Source organism: Oryza brachyantha, chromosome 1, assembly GCF_000231095.2.
Source record: "Oryza brachyantha chromosome 1, ObraRS2, whole genome shotgun sequence".
Classification (NCBI taxonomy): Eukaryota; Viridiplantae; Streptophyta; class Magnoliopsida; order Poales; family Poaceae; genus Oryza; species Oryza brachyantha.
In genome coordinates this window covers 9,173,912-9,190,314 of record NC_023163.2, presented here as the reverse complement: position 1 = coordinate 9,190,314, position 16,403 = coordinate 9,173,912, and the positions used below count along the sequence as shown (strand labels likewise).

At 38.6% G+C, this 16,403-nt stretch overlaps 2 protein-coding genes across 2 annotated transcripts; both read right to left on the bottom strand.

Annotated features, from left to right (window-relative positions):
- Nucleotides 1-2,666: 2,666 nt before the first annotated feature.
- LOC102706140 lies at nt 2,667-10,481 on the bottom strand. Its single transcript, XM_006644061.3, has 6 exons — nt 10,196-10,481; nt 9,381-9,975; nt 6,794-7,104; nt 6,612-6,674; nt 4,671-5,179; nt 2,667-3,637 (listed from the first exon to the last, which is right to left on the bottom strand). Exons 2-6 carry the CDS (start codon nt 9,917-9,919, stop codon nt 3,002-3,004), a joined length of 2,058 nt encoding a protein of 685 aa, XP_006644124.1. The 5' UTR covers nt 9,920-9,975; nt 10,196-10,481; the 3' UTR covers nt 2,667-3,001.
- A 2,785-nt stretch (nt 10,482-13,266) lies between these two features.
- On the bottom strand, nt 13,267-16,068 carry LOC107303488 (probable 26S proteasome complex subunit sem1). Its single transcript, XM_015832932.1, is given in 3 exon segments — nt 13,267-13,397; nt 15,727-15,858; nt 15,951-16,068. Coding segments are annotated over 3 exon segments (381 nt in total).
- Between the last annotated feature and the right edge of the window lie 335 nt (nt 16,069-16,403).

The following is a 16,403-nucleotide window of genomic DNA, read 5'->3' as shown; positions in this document are numbered from 1 at the left end:
GAGTTCATATGCACTACTGCATACGTGTGTTCATAGGCCGTGGCTTAGAAGCATTCATTGTCGATGCATATGTGTAACTATTTGAACTTTTTAGAAGTGTGTTTCACACATAAATGGAAGAAAACACACACCACTACGCATGCATGTACCACGCGCATGCGTTTACTGATGTCCCCCGTAACACGCCACTATGGGATCAACAGTAAATCAACAGTAAATCTCTAAATGCACTTTGTCCATAATTTCCTCTGTTGCACATGTATTGTACGCTTTGTCCAACTGTTTCTTTCCTCTTTTAATTATCGCTGTTTTTTCATATTTTTCCTATCAAGCAGTGCCACTGCTGCTACTGCAGCACTGCCACCATGATCGGCTCAAATGTCAGTGCATAATAATCATAGGGCTTTTAAGGGATTATGTTTTGGCCACTTTCACCAATTCTCAGTGATTTTGTACTTTCGTCTGCCCATCACCTAGCTCAAGCAAAGATCTTGTTAGGAATTTACCAGAGAGATCTCTCGTGCCGAATTTCTGTGTGCGAGATTGAGAGGGACCAGGCAACGTGGTGCATGAGCTGCGGCCTGTCCTCTCCTGCAATTGCATTAAAGGGTTTTCTCAGGTACGATCCAAAAATCATTGAGATGATTACCAAACGGCATAAGTATAAGTAGAAGAAAAAGATAGAATATCGGTTTCTTTCAGTATTACTGTAAAGTTTTCAAAAGCCTTTTAGGCTTAGCTGGTCTGTGTCCTAGAATCAAACGGAAGAGGCTTATTGACGTGTGGGGCAAAAAAACATGTGGGACCTATATATTAGTCTGTAATCTATTTCTAACAGTTTTGTGTAAAAAACAAACGGAGAAATACAGATAATTAACATAATTAATGGGATTATGTATCACTAGCACAGCCTAGATGATCTGAATCTTGAATGGTCCATGCCTATAAATGCAACAGTGTTCTCTCAATCGCCCTTCTTTTCATTTCACCTAACGCAGCACAGGAAAGTACATCCCGAGTATCTCTACCATCAAGTCCATCGCGTATTCATTTCTTGCTTAGAATGCACCCGCAACATCGCGTGCCGGCGTAACTGCAAATGCAATTCTCAAATGCCCAGGGCCCAGATAAATGCATTGCAAGCTCAGAATTCACATGGTCATGGGATTTAGGTTGCTCCGTAGGTGCATCCAACTATTTAAGTCCTTGTATTGGCTCAATGGGCAATATTCAAGAACAAAATTTTGGAATGACATTTGCTGTGATTTGGACGTGTCAGAATAGTGTAGGCAACAAAATCGACAACAATGAAATTATTTAACACATGTGCACAACTAGAAACATTACAAAAAAAAACGATCCAAAAATATGAAGTCAATACCATCAACGCTTAATTATGTCAAATAAAAAAAACGAAAGATGACCATAGAAAATTGTAGTAGCCATAAGCCCATAATATCAACAATGTAATAGTAACTCATGTACAGTACAGATTTAAAAACTTATAACTACATTGCAAATTTTAAAGTCCATGCAGTCATCAACACTATTAACACATTAACTAGCATACTATAATTGCGTTGTAACAGGATTTTATTAAATAAAATTATCACTAACATCTTGTTATCAATATATTTTGTATATATTATCTCTTAATTATTCTATGTATTTTGTACTGACAAATAGGTCAATTGCTCCTATAGTTTTTTTTCCTTCTGACAAAAAGTAATGTGTTAGTGAGGGATCGGTCATAAGTAGGTCTCACGGTCATTTTTCTTTTAAAGAATAGAGGGTTGGTAGCAGGTTGACCGCCCACTATCACACCTTGTCTTTTTTGTTTTTATGAGTATAGATACACAATTATAAACATTATAAAAATAAAAATTCAAAGTTCATGCCATCAACACTATTATAATGTCAATCACACAACAGAATATGACAACATAATATTATAATATCCATACGACATAATAGTACCGAATGTACACGGTTAGAAACATTATATATATCTTTAGAAAGTTTAAAGCCCATGCGGTCATCAAAACAATTATAATGTCAACACACAATTAGAAACACTAAAACAACAGTCCAAAATATTAAAGTCCATGCCATCAAAACTATTATAATGTCAATCACACAACAAAATATTATGGTGTTTATGGCATCGATAAAATAATAGAAAAATACCTGATTTTAACAAAATATAACAAACTATTGTTTTCAATTGTTGTTGGCTCGTTTAAGTATCAAGATTCACGTTGATTTATCGTTTTTAACAAATATTATGCATGTGGTATCACTAAGATCATTCTATTTACATGAATCTTACTAAATCCTTTTCAACTTGAATTTGCAAATCTCTGAATTCTACAAAGTCATCCGTTTATTTCAGGATTCAAACCAGCTCACATTGATCAAAAACCACAAAAGCCAAGAGGTGCTTGTCGAATTTGCGAGCCCTCACCCAGATAGTGCCAGAGTAAACCCCATTCGTTTCATATTATAAGCCAAGATTTGTTCCAAGTTAAACTTGAAACCTCAAGTTTGACTTAAGTTTATGGAAAAACATAGCATTGATCACAAAATAAATATATTATATGAAAATATATTCAATAGTGATTAAGACTTTAGACTTATAATATAAAATGAAGGAAGTAGCAGACCATAACTAAATGCTGAGTCGCAGAAAGAACAGAGATCCAAATAGTGGCATCTTGGCAGCAGATATCTTTGCAGAACACAGAGAAGATGAACAGTTACAAATATGGCATTTCCTTTAGACAGACAGCACAAGATAGTAACTATTAGTTTGGCAGCCCAAACGAAAAAGACAAGGCTGAACCATTATGAACTCTCTTTATCTACCCAAGCTGATATATATACACTAACTTACATTGAGAGCACATTACATATAGACATAAATTTCAGCAGCAAGCATGGAAAACATAAAAAGACACATCTGTGATACATACACCATTCTGAAACTGGAGACTGCTTTGCTTCAGTAAATCTTGGGCTTCCGGACCCTTTGGCTCCTCCGGCTATTAACCGGTACCAAGATTGCCTTTTCAATCGTCGGCTTGGATAGGGCACTTTCACTCGTCTCCTTCCTAGGAGCTGAGGATGACTTCTCAGCTTCCTGTTTATTGGTAGATGAGCATGACTTTCCAGCTTTTCGCTTCTTTACAGTAGAACGAGCCTTTTCAGTTTTCTCCTCTTCAACTGGGGCTGTGGTCTTCTCAATTTTCAGCTTTTTCGCAGCTGGGAGTGTGCTCTCAATCTGGGTCTTGGATACAACTACAGGGCCCCTACCCTCCCTCATCTTAAGATTCCGCCCCCTTCTATTTCCAGAGTATACATGCTTCAAAGCTGGCGGTTTTTCAAAAACTGGTTCTTGCTTGACCACTGGACGAGATGTACCCCTGACTTCCAGGGAAGCAGAAGCGTTCTCAACTTTGAATGGAGCCAAAGTGCTAGTGATTTCAATTGGAGTAGAGTTATTTCCAACTCTCAAATCATCAGTTTCAGTGACTTTCTCAGTTAGTTCTAGCGGTTTCTCTATCGAATGCTTGGCATTTTCGAATGGTTGGTACCCTTCCTTGGCTGCTTCATTATCTATGAGGATATCATCATTGTTCTGTGAAGAGAAATAGTCAGTTTAAATAAATGCAGTGCAAAAACATTAATAAATAAGTTAACAATTCAAAAACTTCCAGGACAGTCCAACCAAGTGATTCTTGATTAATGGAATAATTGTTATATGAAGAAATAATGAATATGGCATAATCAAAATTATCTAGGCATTGGAATTTCATGGTGCCAATGGAACAGCATACTAGCATTGCGTAGTGTAACCAAAAAGTGAATTCCTTTAGCACATCACACTAGATATGAAATTCTAAGTGGAACTGATGTGCAAAGTTCCAAAACAAAGAAAAAGAACTGATGTGCAAGAATCCTAACAATATTGCACTAGTCTTGGATGACTCATGTCATCTATACCATGCTGCACTTTTGACATATATCCCAATCCCATGTTTTAAAGAAAAAAAAGACTGGTGATTTGCTACTGTCACTTTGATTATGCTGCCATTCTGTAACAGTGATATTGCGGTACCATCTGAGCCAATTACAGGGCAAGGAAGCCAAATAATCAATGCTCATTTTGTGTAGCGGAAAAATATCAAACTCCCAGTTTTATAGACTCACAATCAATCACTCGAGTTGGTTCGATGTGGGGGGAACCTATGGTGACCCTACTTAATCATATGCAGAACACTGAATGAATAATCCAGTAACTGAGAAGGGATGGGGCACAGTAACCCTACTTTACCGCAAATGTGAAGGCCATATGCAGAACATTGAACCAATAATCCAGTATAATTGTATAAGTGGGTGGCCCAATTGCATTCATAACTACGATTCTTGTACCATTAGGAAATAACATTTTTTGGTATGAGCATTGCAATTTTATTATGTATTGGAATTCAATCCAAGAAATCTGCAGTATTTTAATAAATGCAAAAAGAATCATCTGCACTACTCTCTACTTGTTAAGTGGGAAAATTGAGGGATCATCATCCCCAATACCATCAATTGAGGTTTTGTTCAGTGTAGATCAACGTATGGAAGTGAACAAACAAAAAACATCATAAGGATCAAGAACTTACCTCGCACAAATCTCCCATATGACTATTTGGAAAGGAACTGTCAACACCTAGGAGCAGGTCCACTGTGATGGCTTTCTTAAGTGACTGGCACCTCTCTCCACTTTTTTCTTTGATATTGTACTTTGCACCTTCTGTTTGGCAATCTGGTGCCCTCTTTGTCAAACTAGACATTGCCGCATTAGCTGATCCATCCTCCTCCTTCAATAAAATGTTTAGGTTCTTCTTTTTCTGCGCTTTAATATATCTATCTTTCTTACATGAGAATGAACGCTTTTGAGTCCTTAGCCTCTTCTCAGCCACCTGGATATGGGGATGGTCCAACAACGAAGACATGTTTTCTTGTTTTGAACAAACCTTGCTGAGACGATCTTGTAGCCGAAGAACTTGGGACTGAATACCATCAATTGTCAAAAGAACTTTCTGTAGTGTGAGTTGCTCGGCAACCATATCAGACTCCTTGGGCTCAAGCAAACCAATAGTACGGAGCCCACCTTTAACATCATTGCCAACTGTAGGAATCAATCAGATAAAAGTTAGCATTTGCAAAAAAAATAATGTAATAATCAGGCATTAGTCAATCAAGACAGGAAATAAGTTAAATCGAACATTAGACAATAAAGATAGATCGCACATTTTTGTAATATCAACATAACTAATTTCTGAATAACTCAAGTGTGTTGCCCTTCATTGATCCAATTCAAAATTATAATGGTTAACACTAGCACAAAAATATCAAGATAGCAAAATGTTTACATGAAGATGAGGAAAGAAGTGGTTGACACACTGACACTGAGCTTTAATAGTTATTTACGCATTACTAAGACACCCATACCATTTTTACCAAGTATACCACCATGGTGTCATTATGCATGCCAGCCTTTTCCATGATAGTTCACCAACTATTGGGGCTTATGGGAGCTCCAGGCCTACAAACTGCCATTAGAACTCCCCAGGTAGCCCCAGTCCATACGCGCTAGCAAGTTTAGTCAAAGAACAGGCAAGGAACAGCAAGCAAGCGGTCATGGTTGGCAGCTGAGACTGGAAGGAAGAAGCCATACTGGACCACCTTGTCCTTAGATTAACCGGTTAGGCTTTAGATTTGGGTGGGCCATCAAACTTCTATCTTTGTTCATCAGGCAATTTGTACTAGATTTGCATTGCTGCTTTGATAACATTGGATACTGGAGAGTCAGGAGCTGGGAGTCATCTCGATTGGGACCTGTAGCACAGCACACATACAGGCAATGAGTGGTTGGGCAACAGGGCATGGGATAGCCATGCGGTATCTAAGCAAGGACGCTGACGTGCGTTGCACAGGCAGCAGGTTGGATCCCAGTCGATTGTGCCAGGCAGTTGTGGGTGACATTTACTTTTGTTCGATTTTACTGGTTGGGCTGGAGGTGAGTCACTCAACACATAGCATTAGTGTGTTCTGCCTGGACTCCCCCCCCCCCCCCCAACACACACACGCACACACCCTGTTTTCATCCTGAACGCAAAACTGGTTATGAACTGTGCATATGTTTTTTCATGTGTATTCTCTTAATATGTATGTGTATAATTGTGTTTACCATACTATTAGTTTCTATTTTTAAGATTTTCGGTATAGTTTTTTTGATATCTGAATGCGTGAATAACTAGTTGAGGCTTCAAGATACCGAGGAAATGCCTCAGGACAATGAAGAGGAGAATGAAAACAAGAAAACAATCAGGAGAGGAACCTGCGAAGCACAGTCCGGAACTTGCGACACACCGGCACTTGCAGAATGATAGACTTACAGTCCTTATGTTCCTAAAGACTCATTCATTAATTAACTACTAGAACATAATACACACAACTAGGTAGATAGCAACTTGGTTTAATGAAAAATTTTGCAAACTAATGCTTCCTGTGTTAAATCCAGTATGATTGTTTGAATCAATACACAACCATATCCATACCTGGGCCATTGCTATCATCGTCAATTACGAGGCCATCTGTTTCAGCACCCTTATTCTGTTTATCTGTAAAAGATCACATGACCTTCATTATAAATAAATAGTACCTTGGTGTTAAAAAAAAAAGACAATTGGACAAGCTGTTGTCGTATTCCTAGAAAAATGGAAGTGAATGAATGTCCTACCATAAAAGTAGGATAATATCCGGTGCTTCTTGATGTACAATGAGGTGTCCACAGTTTCTTCATGTCTTCTCCTCTTTCGCCTCTCCATACAACTATTTTCATGGCCTTTGCAAAGCTGCGCTGATTCTGACCTAGAACCATTTATCGTGTTTACTGCCTGCTGCAATTCTTTTCCTTTCTTGATTAGAGCCAGCTCCCTGTCATACTTTGACACTTGAGATAAAAGGTCCTTCATGCGCAACTCTAACCACTGAAATCTCCACATCATTGGGCGGACAGCACTCCTCCACTCAGCAGTTACCTTTTTCTTCCTGATAGATAGTTTTTACATGTCGCACAACATGAAAGCATATCAGAACTAATAGAAATTTTTGATTTTTTTGGTAAGTTACAAAGAAAAGATAATCATAAAAATAGCATGTTAGCTAGCAGCTTAGGACAAAAACATAGTGACAAGAGTAACTCAATTCCAGTGTTTTGATCATAGTACAAAAAAACGGACCGGCCATCAAACCAGAGAGACTCCTGGTTCATCAGTCAGCCAATCTGACGACTGACCGGTGGACTGCCGGTTAAGCCTCAGTTCAATGATACTTCAAATTGGCTCAATTTTCATCACTAAAAACAGCCTAGCTAGTTCAGTAGTATGGGGGAGCACTCCAACCCTGCATTTTTCTACTGTGGTTCTATGTATATTTTGTTACATTCACCAACTTGGAACCATAATGTTCTCAAAAGAAAAAGGACAGCATATGAATTTATAGCAAACAAAGATGTGGATGAAACACGTATAATCCATTTAGATTGCGCACGTGTGGGGGTGGGGATGAACAACTTATGTTACACAAATTTGAAGCAAAATGATGCATTCACATTGTAGGTTATGTTTTCTACACAAATTTGAAGAAAAATGTATTGACTATATGACAAAGGTCAACATGACATGCAGTGTCTTCAGGCTGCAAGGGAAACTTATGTTACATGCCCAAAATGGAAGAATGTGTGACAAAGCAAAAAGGTCAAATACAAGCACAAAGCTTTCCACTAAATGCGTAACTAGGAAGAATTTCTCTCCACAAATTATAGAGTATTAGAGTTGTAGGGTCTAGCATTTTTATTCCTTGGTTATCAAATGCTATTATTAACTCCTAATTTCACAAATTATTTAGAAACTGATCAATTGCATAAAACTGGAGTAGCCAAATGTTACTACTGTATTTTCTCATTCCCCACTTTAATAGCAAGGTGTGTTCCAGATCCCATTACCAGCAGGACTCCAGGGGCAATAGTTAAACCTCTTTATTACAAGGATGAGTCATCTTTGCTACAGGCACCAAAAACTGTGTTTCTGCTATACTAAGTCCATGCAACCAATTTCATTCACATTAAATGGCCCTGAACTAAACTTAGAATTTTGCAACCATAAACAGTTTGGATCACAGGATGACAGGAATCTTAGAGAAATTCCAAAGGAACTGATTTTCCATAGGATTTTTTTTATTGTAGATGTGTTTGGAGTGGAGGAACATAAAATCCAAGGTCCAGAGGAACGTTGGAATACCTATGTGAAACTGTGAATCATGGGAAATTAAAACTGTCTAAACTCCTGCATATTTTCCTGCACAGCTCTCTTGACTAGCCTTCCATCTCACAAAGCTAGCTGCAAAGCAGCCACTGTTTTCTTTGTCATGTATGCTGTTGTATTAGTGGACCCATCTTGTCAGCATCTTTCGAGCATTTCTTTTTTTTCCGTGTCAAATTACACAAGTTCACTTCAAAATATTCCTATTCTTAATTAGTATCAATCCAAACATCTCTTCCCATAAAATTTATGTTTTACATTATATGCCATTATGCCTTTCCAATTCCTGTGTTTTCTTTTTATCCTAAGCTTTAATTCTCGTGTTCCAAATGGGCCCTTAATTGGTTCACTAGTTATGACTATTCAATAGTCTAGTTTCCATCAATTGTCATTACACACAGTTGTCCACTTATATGTACTCTTGGGATAATGAGATAAGTAACAGTAATTAGAAACATATCAATGTACCCATGTTTGTTGTATCCAGAATCCCCCACTATTACTATTATATTTTCAACTCTGCACCACTGGACGAACTACTGCCACAATTTAGCATAAACAGCATCTGTATGAGCAACTAGGCAAAACCCAACACACTGACATCCATCAACATACACATGGATAAAATATAGTAACCGTATAGAAACATCCATGCAGCTGAAGAAAATATTGAGAAATAAGACTAGTTTAACTGCACAGGGCACCTTGCAAATAAATGAAATAACACCTTGATATAACAAGACATCTAATATTATCAAACTTTATGTGCTCTAATCATACAGCTTTTAGATGTATGAATCCTAGTTACTATATGATTTGGTAGTTGAAACAACATTCCTTTTTTAAAATCCCCCAGAAGCGCGGGGAACCTAACTGTGTAGAAAATTAGTCTTTAGTTGCCTAACATGGTCTTCTACTTGTTAGTAGTATTTCTTACTCAACAACAAAACCAATCCGCTATCATTCAGAGCATATAAGCCATATGGAATCAGTAGACACGCTCACCTAGGCTGCATCATCGCTTGGTCACCATCAGCATTCTCCGAAAATGGAGAAATCACTTCCGAATCACCATGGAATGCCTCATCATCGGTCTCACAGCAAGAGTTCCCGAATGAGCTCGAGCATTCCGTGGTGTCCCCGTCTTCATCATCGCCCAAGGGATCAGAACTCACCACATCGATGCTATGCGAGGAGGATGCTCCTAACAAAGGGTCCACACCAGCAAGCTTGGTGCAAGGGGTGAGAAGGGCACCACGGCTCTCAGGAGCATCTGCGCACGCGGACTCGGATTTCACCACCATCACGTTGCCCAGGCTCTCACCGCCGTCACTACTGCCTCGAACATCGACGGCTCGACCAGATGAGTTCAAGCTCTCACCGGCACCACCCTCACCGTGAACACCCATGGCTCGACCACGGCCATCAGGGGAGTCTAGGGTGCAGGGGGTACGAGCTACAGGACCATCCTCCGACTTGAGTGTGCTCTGGCTCTTGCCCCCGCCACCCTCCCCCTCCACATCCACGGCCGGCGCCGGCGCCATGGCTGGTAGATGCACCTGGGATTCCTCTAAGCAAACCGCAGCAGAATCTAGAGGCCCTGCAGAGAGGAAGGAAGACGGAATTGATCACGCCAAAGCAACCGCAATGGAATCCACAGCCCGGAATGGGATGCACGTAAGTAAATCGCAGAATCCGCGGTCGCCGCACCAGAAGAAACCCGTCCAGTCCGCTCTCGCGTGGGATTTCCTCCCCAAAGAGCCACGAAATCGAGCAAGCCTAGGTCTAGAGCTAGGGCTAGGGCTAGGGCCACAGCTTACCGCGGGGAACACGAGAGGAGCTGCCCTGCCGGCGGGCGTTGGAGAAGGAGCAGGAGGAGCCGCGGGGGCGTGGGAGCTCAGCTCAATCGGCTGGAATCCGCGGCGGCGACGACGGGGCGAGACCGATTTGGGGCATGGCGCTCCGCCTACTCGCCGCGGTTTTTTCTTTCTTTCTTTCTTTCTTTCTTTCTTGCGGAGGAGGGGAGGAGACGATGGGAGTTTTCCAAGATGGAGCTGCGTCACGCTGTCCAGCGTCCACTGCTCCACTCGTCCGTGGGAGAGAGATTCTCGGAGGTTGGAGGTGAGGCTTCGTTCTTTCTTATTACCGACTTAAATTATATTGATATTTGTAAGTATGGTATATAAAATTCTCCTGAGTATATATTAATATATTAGAATGTTAAATAATTAAACTATAATTATGTGAAGTATCAACACATTAAATCTCTAGAGAGAGATCGGGAGGTTTAGTCTTTAGGTTGGTACCGAACCGATAATCTGCATGTAAGATTGGTTTATGATGGGTACTCACACGTACGCTCCAATATCATTAAATAGGGTTACATCAGCATATTTTTTATGCGAATGAATTAATGAAGAGACATAAAAATTGTTTTCATCTAAGTGGAAGAATCTATATGCTATTTCTAATTTGTCTCTTACATGTATTGTCTATGGAACACGAGAATAAAACAATGCATTTTCGAGCCTCCTTAACCTCAATTAAATGATTTTTTGCTTACGTTCTTTTTTAGCTTTTAGATAGAAAATTATCTGATTTTTGGGATAGATATTTAATGATGTAACGATAGAATTAGTTACTACAAAGTTAAAATAATTATTTTAGAAAGGTAATATGATGAACTATTAAATAGAAATATTTTTGAAAAATATACGGTTCAGCCGTTCGGGAAGCGTGTGCATAAAATCTGAGAAAAAAATATGAGGAAAATTAATGTTAAAGAACACAGCTCTTATGTGTCACCGTTAGAAACAAAGAACTGAAATACTCGGTAGGAATGGCCTTACATATGTCTTTTGTTAAGTAAATAAGTTGTTTGAGACCATGTAGTACTATTTATCTTAACCATATTTATCATTAGCTTAACGAGGTTCAGACAAACAAATATTAAAATTTTAATATTATTGTCTATCACATACAAAAGTGGTGTTCTTTTAACATTATAATTAACATCCGATATATTTCTAACCAACCAATTCTTCTCATCTTCGATAGTCAAAGTATCGTGAAAAAGACATTGATGGTATAGTGATATGCCTATATAATTGAGTAAATTTGATATATTTGACACTACTTTAAGAAAATGTTAAAGCAGTGGCAAAATTCCACGAAATGTCTAAAGATACTATTATCTCTCTCTTTCCTGTCACTCCCTATTTTATTCCAAAACTATACATCTCACTCCACTTCACTCACCAATGATAGGTTTTACCATGGCATTAATTATTCTCCGTTTACATAGATCAGCTCCTCATGGAAGTCATTTCCATCATGCGTGGCCACTTCCTCGCTGTAGAAGATCCATTGTATAATTGATATTGTGTATATGCGCATAGTTAAGATGCTAGATTTTTCTCTTAGAGAGAGTGCTGGTCTATGGTCATCATTGATGTGTTCCTTGTGATACGAGCACATCAAGAGCACATGATATAATGGGATAGAAGGATTCAAACCAAATTCTTAGTAATAAGATGTAACACTTAATAGTTGATAAAAGATACTTACCCTTTTGCAAGATTCAATCAAATCCAAAAATTTGCTATCCTTTTTAATGCTATGTGGCAGTTCATAAATAGGTAAATAGTAGTCATGCATGCACACACAATCTATGATAGGCAAACATGACTTTAACTTATCCAACAATGCCCGTTTCATGCATTATACACCCCCCTGCTTCACTAATTGAATTCTTTCATGCTGGCAATAACATATCAACTAATGCTCATTTCATACATTATATTTCCATGATAATAGTTGAATTATTTCCTTGTCAACAACAACAACTTAATAGATGGCTATATTTTAGAATGGAATAAGTACAAAAAAAAAAGTATAGTATCAGTCATGTAGTTAATGAGCAAATTAAAATCAGCACTTTTATAATTATTAATAAATGTGTATCGAACCATAAATCCAACTAGAGACATGGTCCATTGCATGAAAACGACCCTACAGTGATTGAATTGTGTATGCTTTCTTTGGTGTCATCTGGCAGAAAATATAACTCTATATTATGACATAGTATCATATCACCTTAAGTCATTATTGTTCCAATGTAGGGACCATTTGGTAAGGCTCCAACTATGTGTTCTTCTCTATCAAAAAGTTAGTGTTCCAAGACACTATATCCAGGTTCTTCTCTTAAGTTAGTGTTCTTCTATATCAAAGGAGGGGTCCAACCAAGACTGATCAAGGTTCTTCTCTTAAGTTTGAGCTTACCCAAATGGTTTCAGATCCACACAAAATAGGAGCAGAGTTGGCTAGAGTGGTATGGAAAAATAAATTAGAAACATGGAGATGGGTTCGCTCAATGCTCCACTTCTATACATAAATTTAGGAGTTGGAGTTGTATCAAACAAGCCCTTATAACCATGTCTAAAATCGTGTCCTTATTCCTTCCAATTTTATTATAGAAACATAATACATCATCATATTGCAGAGCTTTTATGCCGGAGCGTTACAACAAGAATAGTATCTTCACGGCGATGAGAAAAGAAAACAATACCTTGGCAATTGGCAATGACATATCATCAGTTACAGAACCAAAAATTACCTGCCAGTTGATGGACAATTACAGTTGTACACCGGCTTACATTCTGTAGACAACATGCATCATAGCTTCATGAACCATATTTGCTAAGAAAAGGTTTAATAGAATAAATTTATCACAGAATAAGAAAAAACACTCGTTGGTAAATGTAATATCAAGTAAACGCACCAATCAGGCAGGGGACAGAACAATTTAGTTTGTAAAGTTTCTTAGCAATTAGCAGTAGATGCCACTTCCTATCTGAAAATTCTGAAAGAACTAAATGCAACAGAGCAAATTCTAGTTCTCCGATAAGTTGCTCTCCAACTCTTTCGTGAGTTGCAGAGAGAAGTTGTCATTGACATCATCATCATCCTAGTCATCCTCCCATTGTTGAACTGCCTCATTGCCTTCTTCCTTGTCGTCCCATTCTAAAGTTACAAAACTTATATAAGATGTCATTAGCAATGGCCCATTTTGAAATACAGTAACATGTGTATGAATTTGAACAATATAATAGCAGTATATTGTTTAGGATGTTTTTGTTAACACCAAAATTTGGTAAATTCCCGTATTGGATTCGGATAAGGAAATGTGCAATCGCCGATAGAAATTTTATCCGGAAGAGTTTGAATCCGACAGGGAATCGTGAAGACCAAGGCTTGGCAGCGTAAATTTATCTGTTAATTAGAGTTAGTTAGGATTTTATTTTATCTCTAAGAGATTAGAGTCCGATCGGGACTTGTGTGTGTTTTATCTAGTAGGAGTTAGAGATAGAGTCCGCATAGGACTAATTTGTTATTTATTTTTATCTATTAGGATTATATGTCGTGTCCAACACGGGCTAGCCTCAACCCGAAGGTATAAATATGTATGCAAGGGGGTCATTATTTTTCATCTACATCATAATTAGATCAACTTCTTTCGGCGCATCGCCACCCTCTTCCGAGGTTTTCAACTCCGGTGAAACTTGGCACCTGACGTGGGGCTACATCGTCTTGACCTCCGACGGAGGGGTAAGTCCTACTTCCGCTGAGCCACAGTGATCGTTCGACTAGATTAGAACTGTCTCATTTCAGTTCGATCTTCTAATCTAGTTGCGTGATTACTAGTTATCGTATTAGTTTCAACTCAGATCACTTTTCTGTTTTGAGTTGATCTATCGACCACTTTGGGCGATCTATGTTGGTTTGATATTTGCTACTTGGCATATTCAATCTAGTACTGTCTCGGTTAGGTCTGATCTAGTAGATTGCTTTTGTCAGATGGTTTATATCAGATCGATGTATTTTGTTCATTGTTTTATCGGAGTACCAGCCGATAAGTTACCAGTTATCGGCTCATTGGCTTAATAGCAATCTAGATCTGTTTAGTATCTATCCTGACATTGCTAGGTTTAATCTTGAACTATCTCGATTGGGTCTAATCTTCTATGATTATTCTTAGCAATCTGGGCTAGGTATTTTGTAGATCTTGGTTGTTTGTCCGCCGTCTATAGCCGATGATTTTTTGCCGATCTACATGCTTATTATATTTACATTTATAGAGTAGCCGATTGCCTAACTGCATTATTTTTATACCAATCGGCTTGCTTTAGTTAGATCGACAATTATTTATGTTACATCGGCTTATGAGAATTACATGCGAGTTGGGTTTGGCCGATCGTAACACATGATTTATTGTTTATTCCAAGTAATTCGAATATTTATTTATCAGCTTTATCGATCTTCATGTTTCCTATAATCATATCGTGCTCGACTGCATACTGTCTTGGTTAAGTCCAATCTCTCTATATCTAGTTCGACCTGGTTATAAGGGCTGTCCAATCGACTAAGATTAATAAGTAACTTGGCGGGTTATGTTGGTCTAATATTTAATTTAATTCTAGCCGATCCAAGCTTTTTACAGCCGATTGCTCTGTCTATCGGCTACCCGTCACAGCACCAACATTCGATCGACCGGATTATTAGTTACCTATCGGCTCGATAGCCGATCGACTTGCTTTATTCTTTATCTTGTCAGTTGCAGGATCAAACTGACTGGCACGCCCATGCATCATTCTAAGAATTTAGGTCCTGCACTGGAGCTGTCTAAGATTGACTCCCAGGCCTTCGTGTGTGACACGTCAGATCACATTTTTGACGTCAACAGTTTTAGAATGAATTTCTTTTGCATACTTATTGAAATAAGCACTTAGATGTTTATGAGGAAGCTAAACTATAAATACACATACATAGTATAATGTACTTCATGTCTCCCTTCGCCCAATAAGTCGATCATTCTAGTTCAAACTAGAAAGGTGAACTTATTTTGAGACATAGGGAATACCTATCATCTATTATTAAGCATAATTTGGCTGAAGCATAATCAAATTAAAGAAACTTCTTTTTCTTGACTTAATCTCATGGTCCATACAATGCCTTATATATTAAACATTCAACGCTGAAGGCAGATCACATCACCATAGGATGGAAACAAAAAAGTTAGGCACTGGACTTCTATGACAATGATTCTTCACATGCTAGAGGAAAAATTGAAGCACATGCAAGTGATAATTATGTATGAGCTTTGTGCATGTAGATACAGGAACCCATAAAAACATCATGAATATACACTGCTTAATACTACCAAGTCTAATTTAGCCAATGTGATATACCGAAGAGTATGTTGGAAGAGCAAATCTAGTAGGACGCTGGACGCGTATATCTACCACCAAAAAAGAAGGAATATAAAGGCAAGAAACGAATCGATGCATCATGCCTTGGTCGATCTCAAACTCCTCGAACTCATCGTCGTCCTTGAGCAAGTCCATCTTGGCCGACTCCACCGCCGCATCGGCCTTCGCTGTCTCCGCATTACAGTCACGAGGAATCACCGCCTCCAGAACAAATCCTTATAGATATGAGAGGTAAGGATCAGTGAGACCAGCGAGGATTAGGGCTGGGAAGTGGAATCCAGGAGGGAAGGGGATGGATTGCATGCACCTTGTCGCCGAAGCTCCCACGCGTCAATACTTTGCTTGGGAAAGAGGAAAGACGGCAGATGGCGACAAGAAGAGGGGGGCAATTGTGAAATTTTAGATGTCCCTTCCAAATTCAACATCAAAACATTAAATTAAAAGATCGAAAATAGGAGGACCATTCAGCAAAAAAGCTCTAAAAGTTCAAAACAAAGAGTTCCCAAACATTGTGTTGTTATAGATATAAATATCATATTTTATGCTCGCACCTACAAATTGGGGGAATTAAATAAAAATTAGAATAAATGTGTCCATAATTATTAAGGTGGTATTTGATAAAGATAAGGCTATAAAGTGAATAAGAATCCACCTTAACAATACAGATAGTTGAGATGCCATGGAGCAAGGCCGCACAATGGTTATAAGGAAAATTAAGAGTAATGGAGAGGCGTGCACCATACGAAAACAAGACTATAAA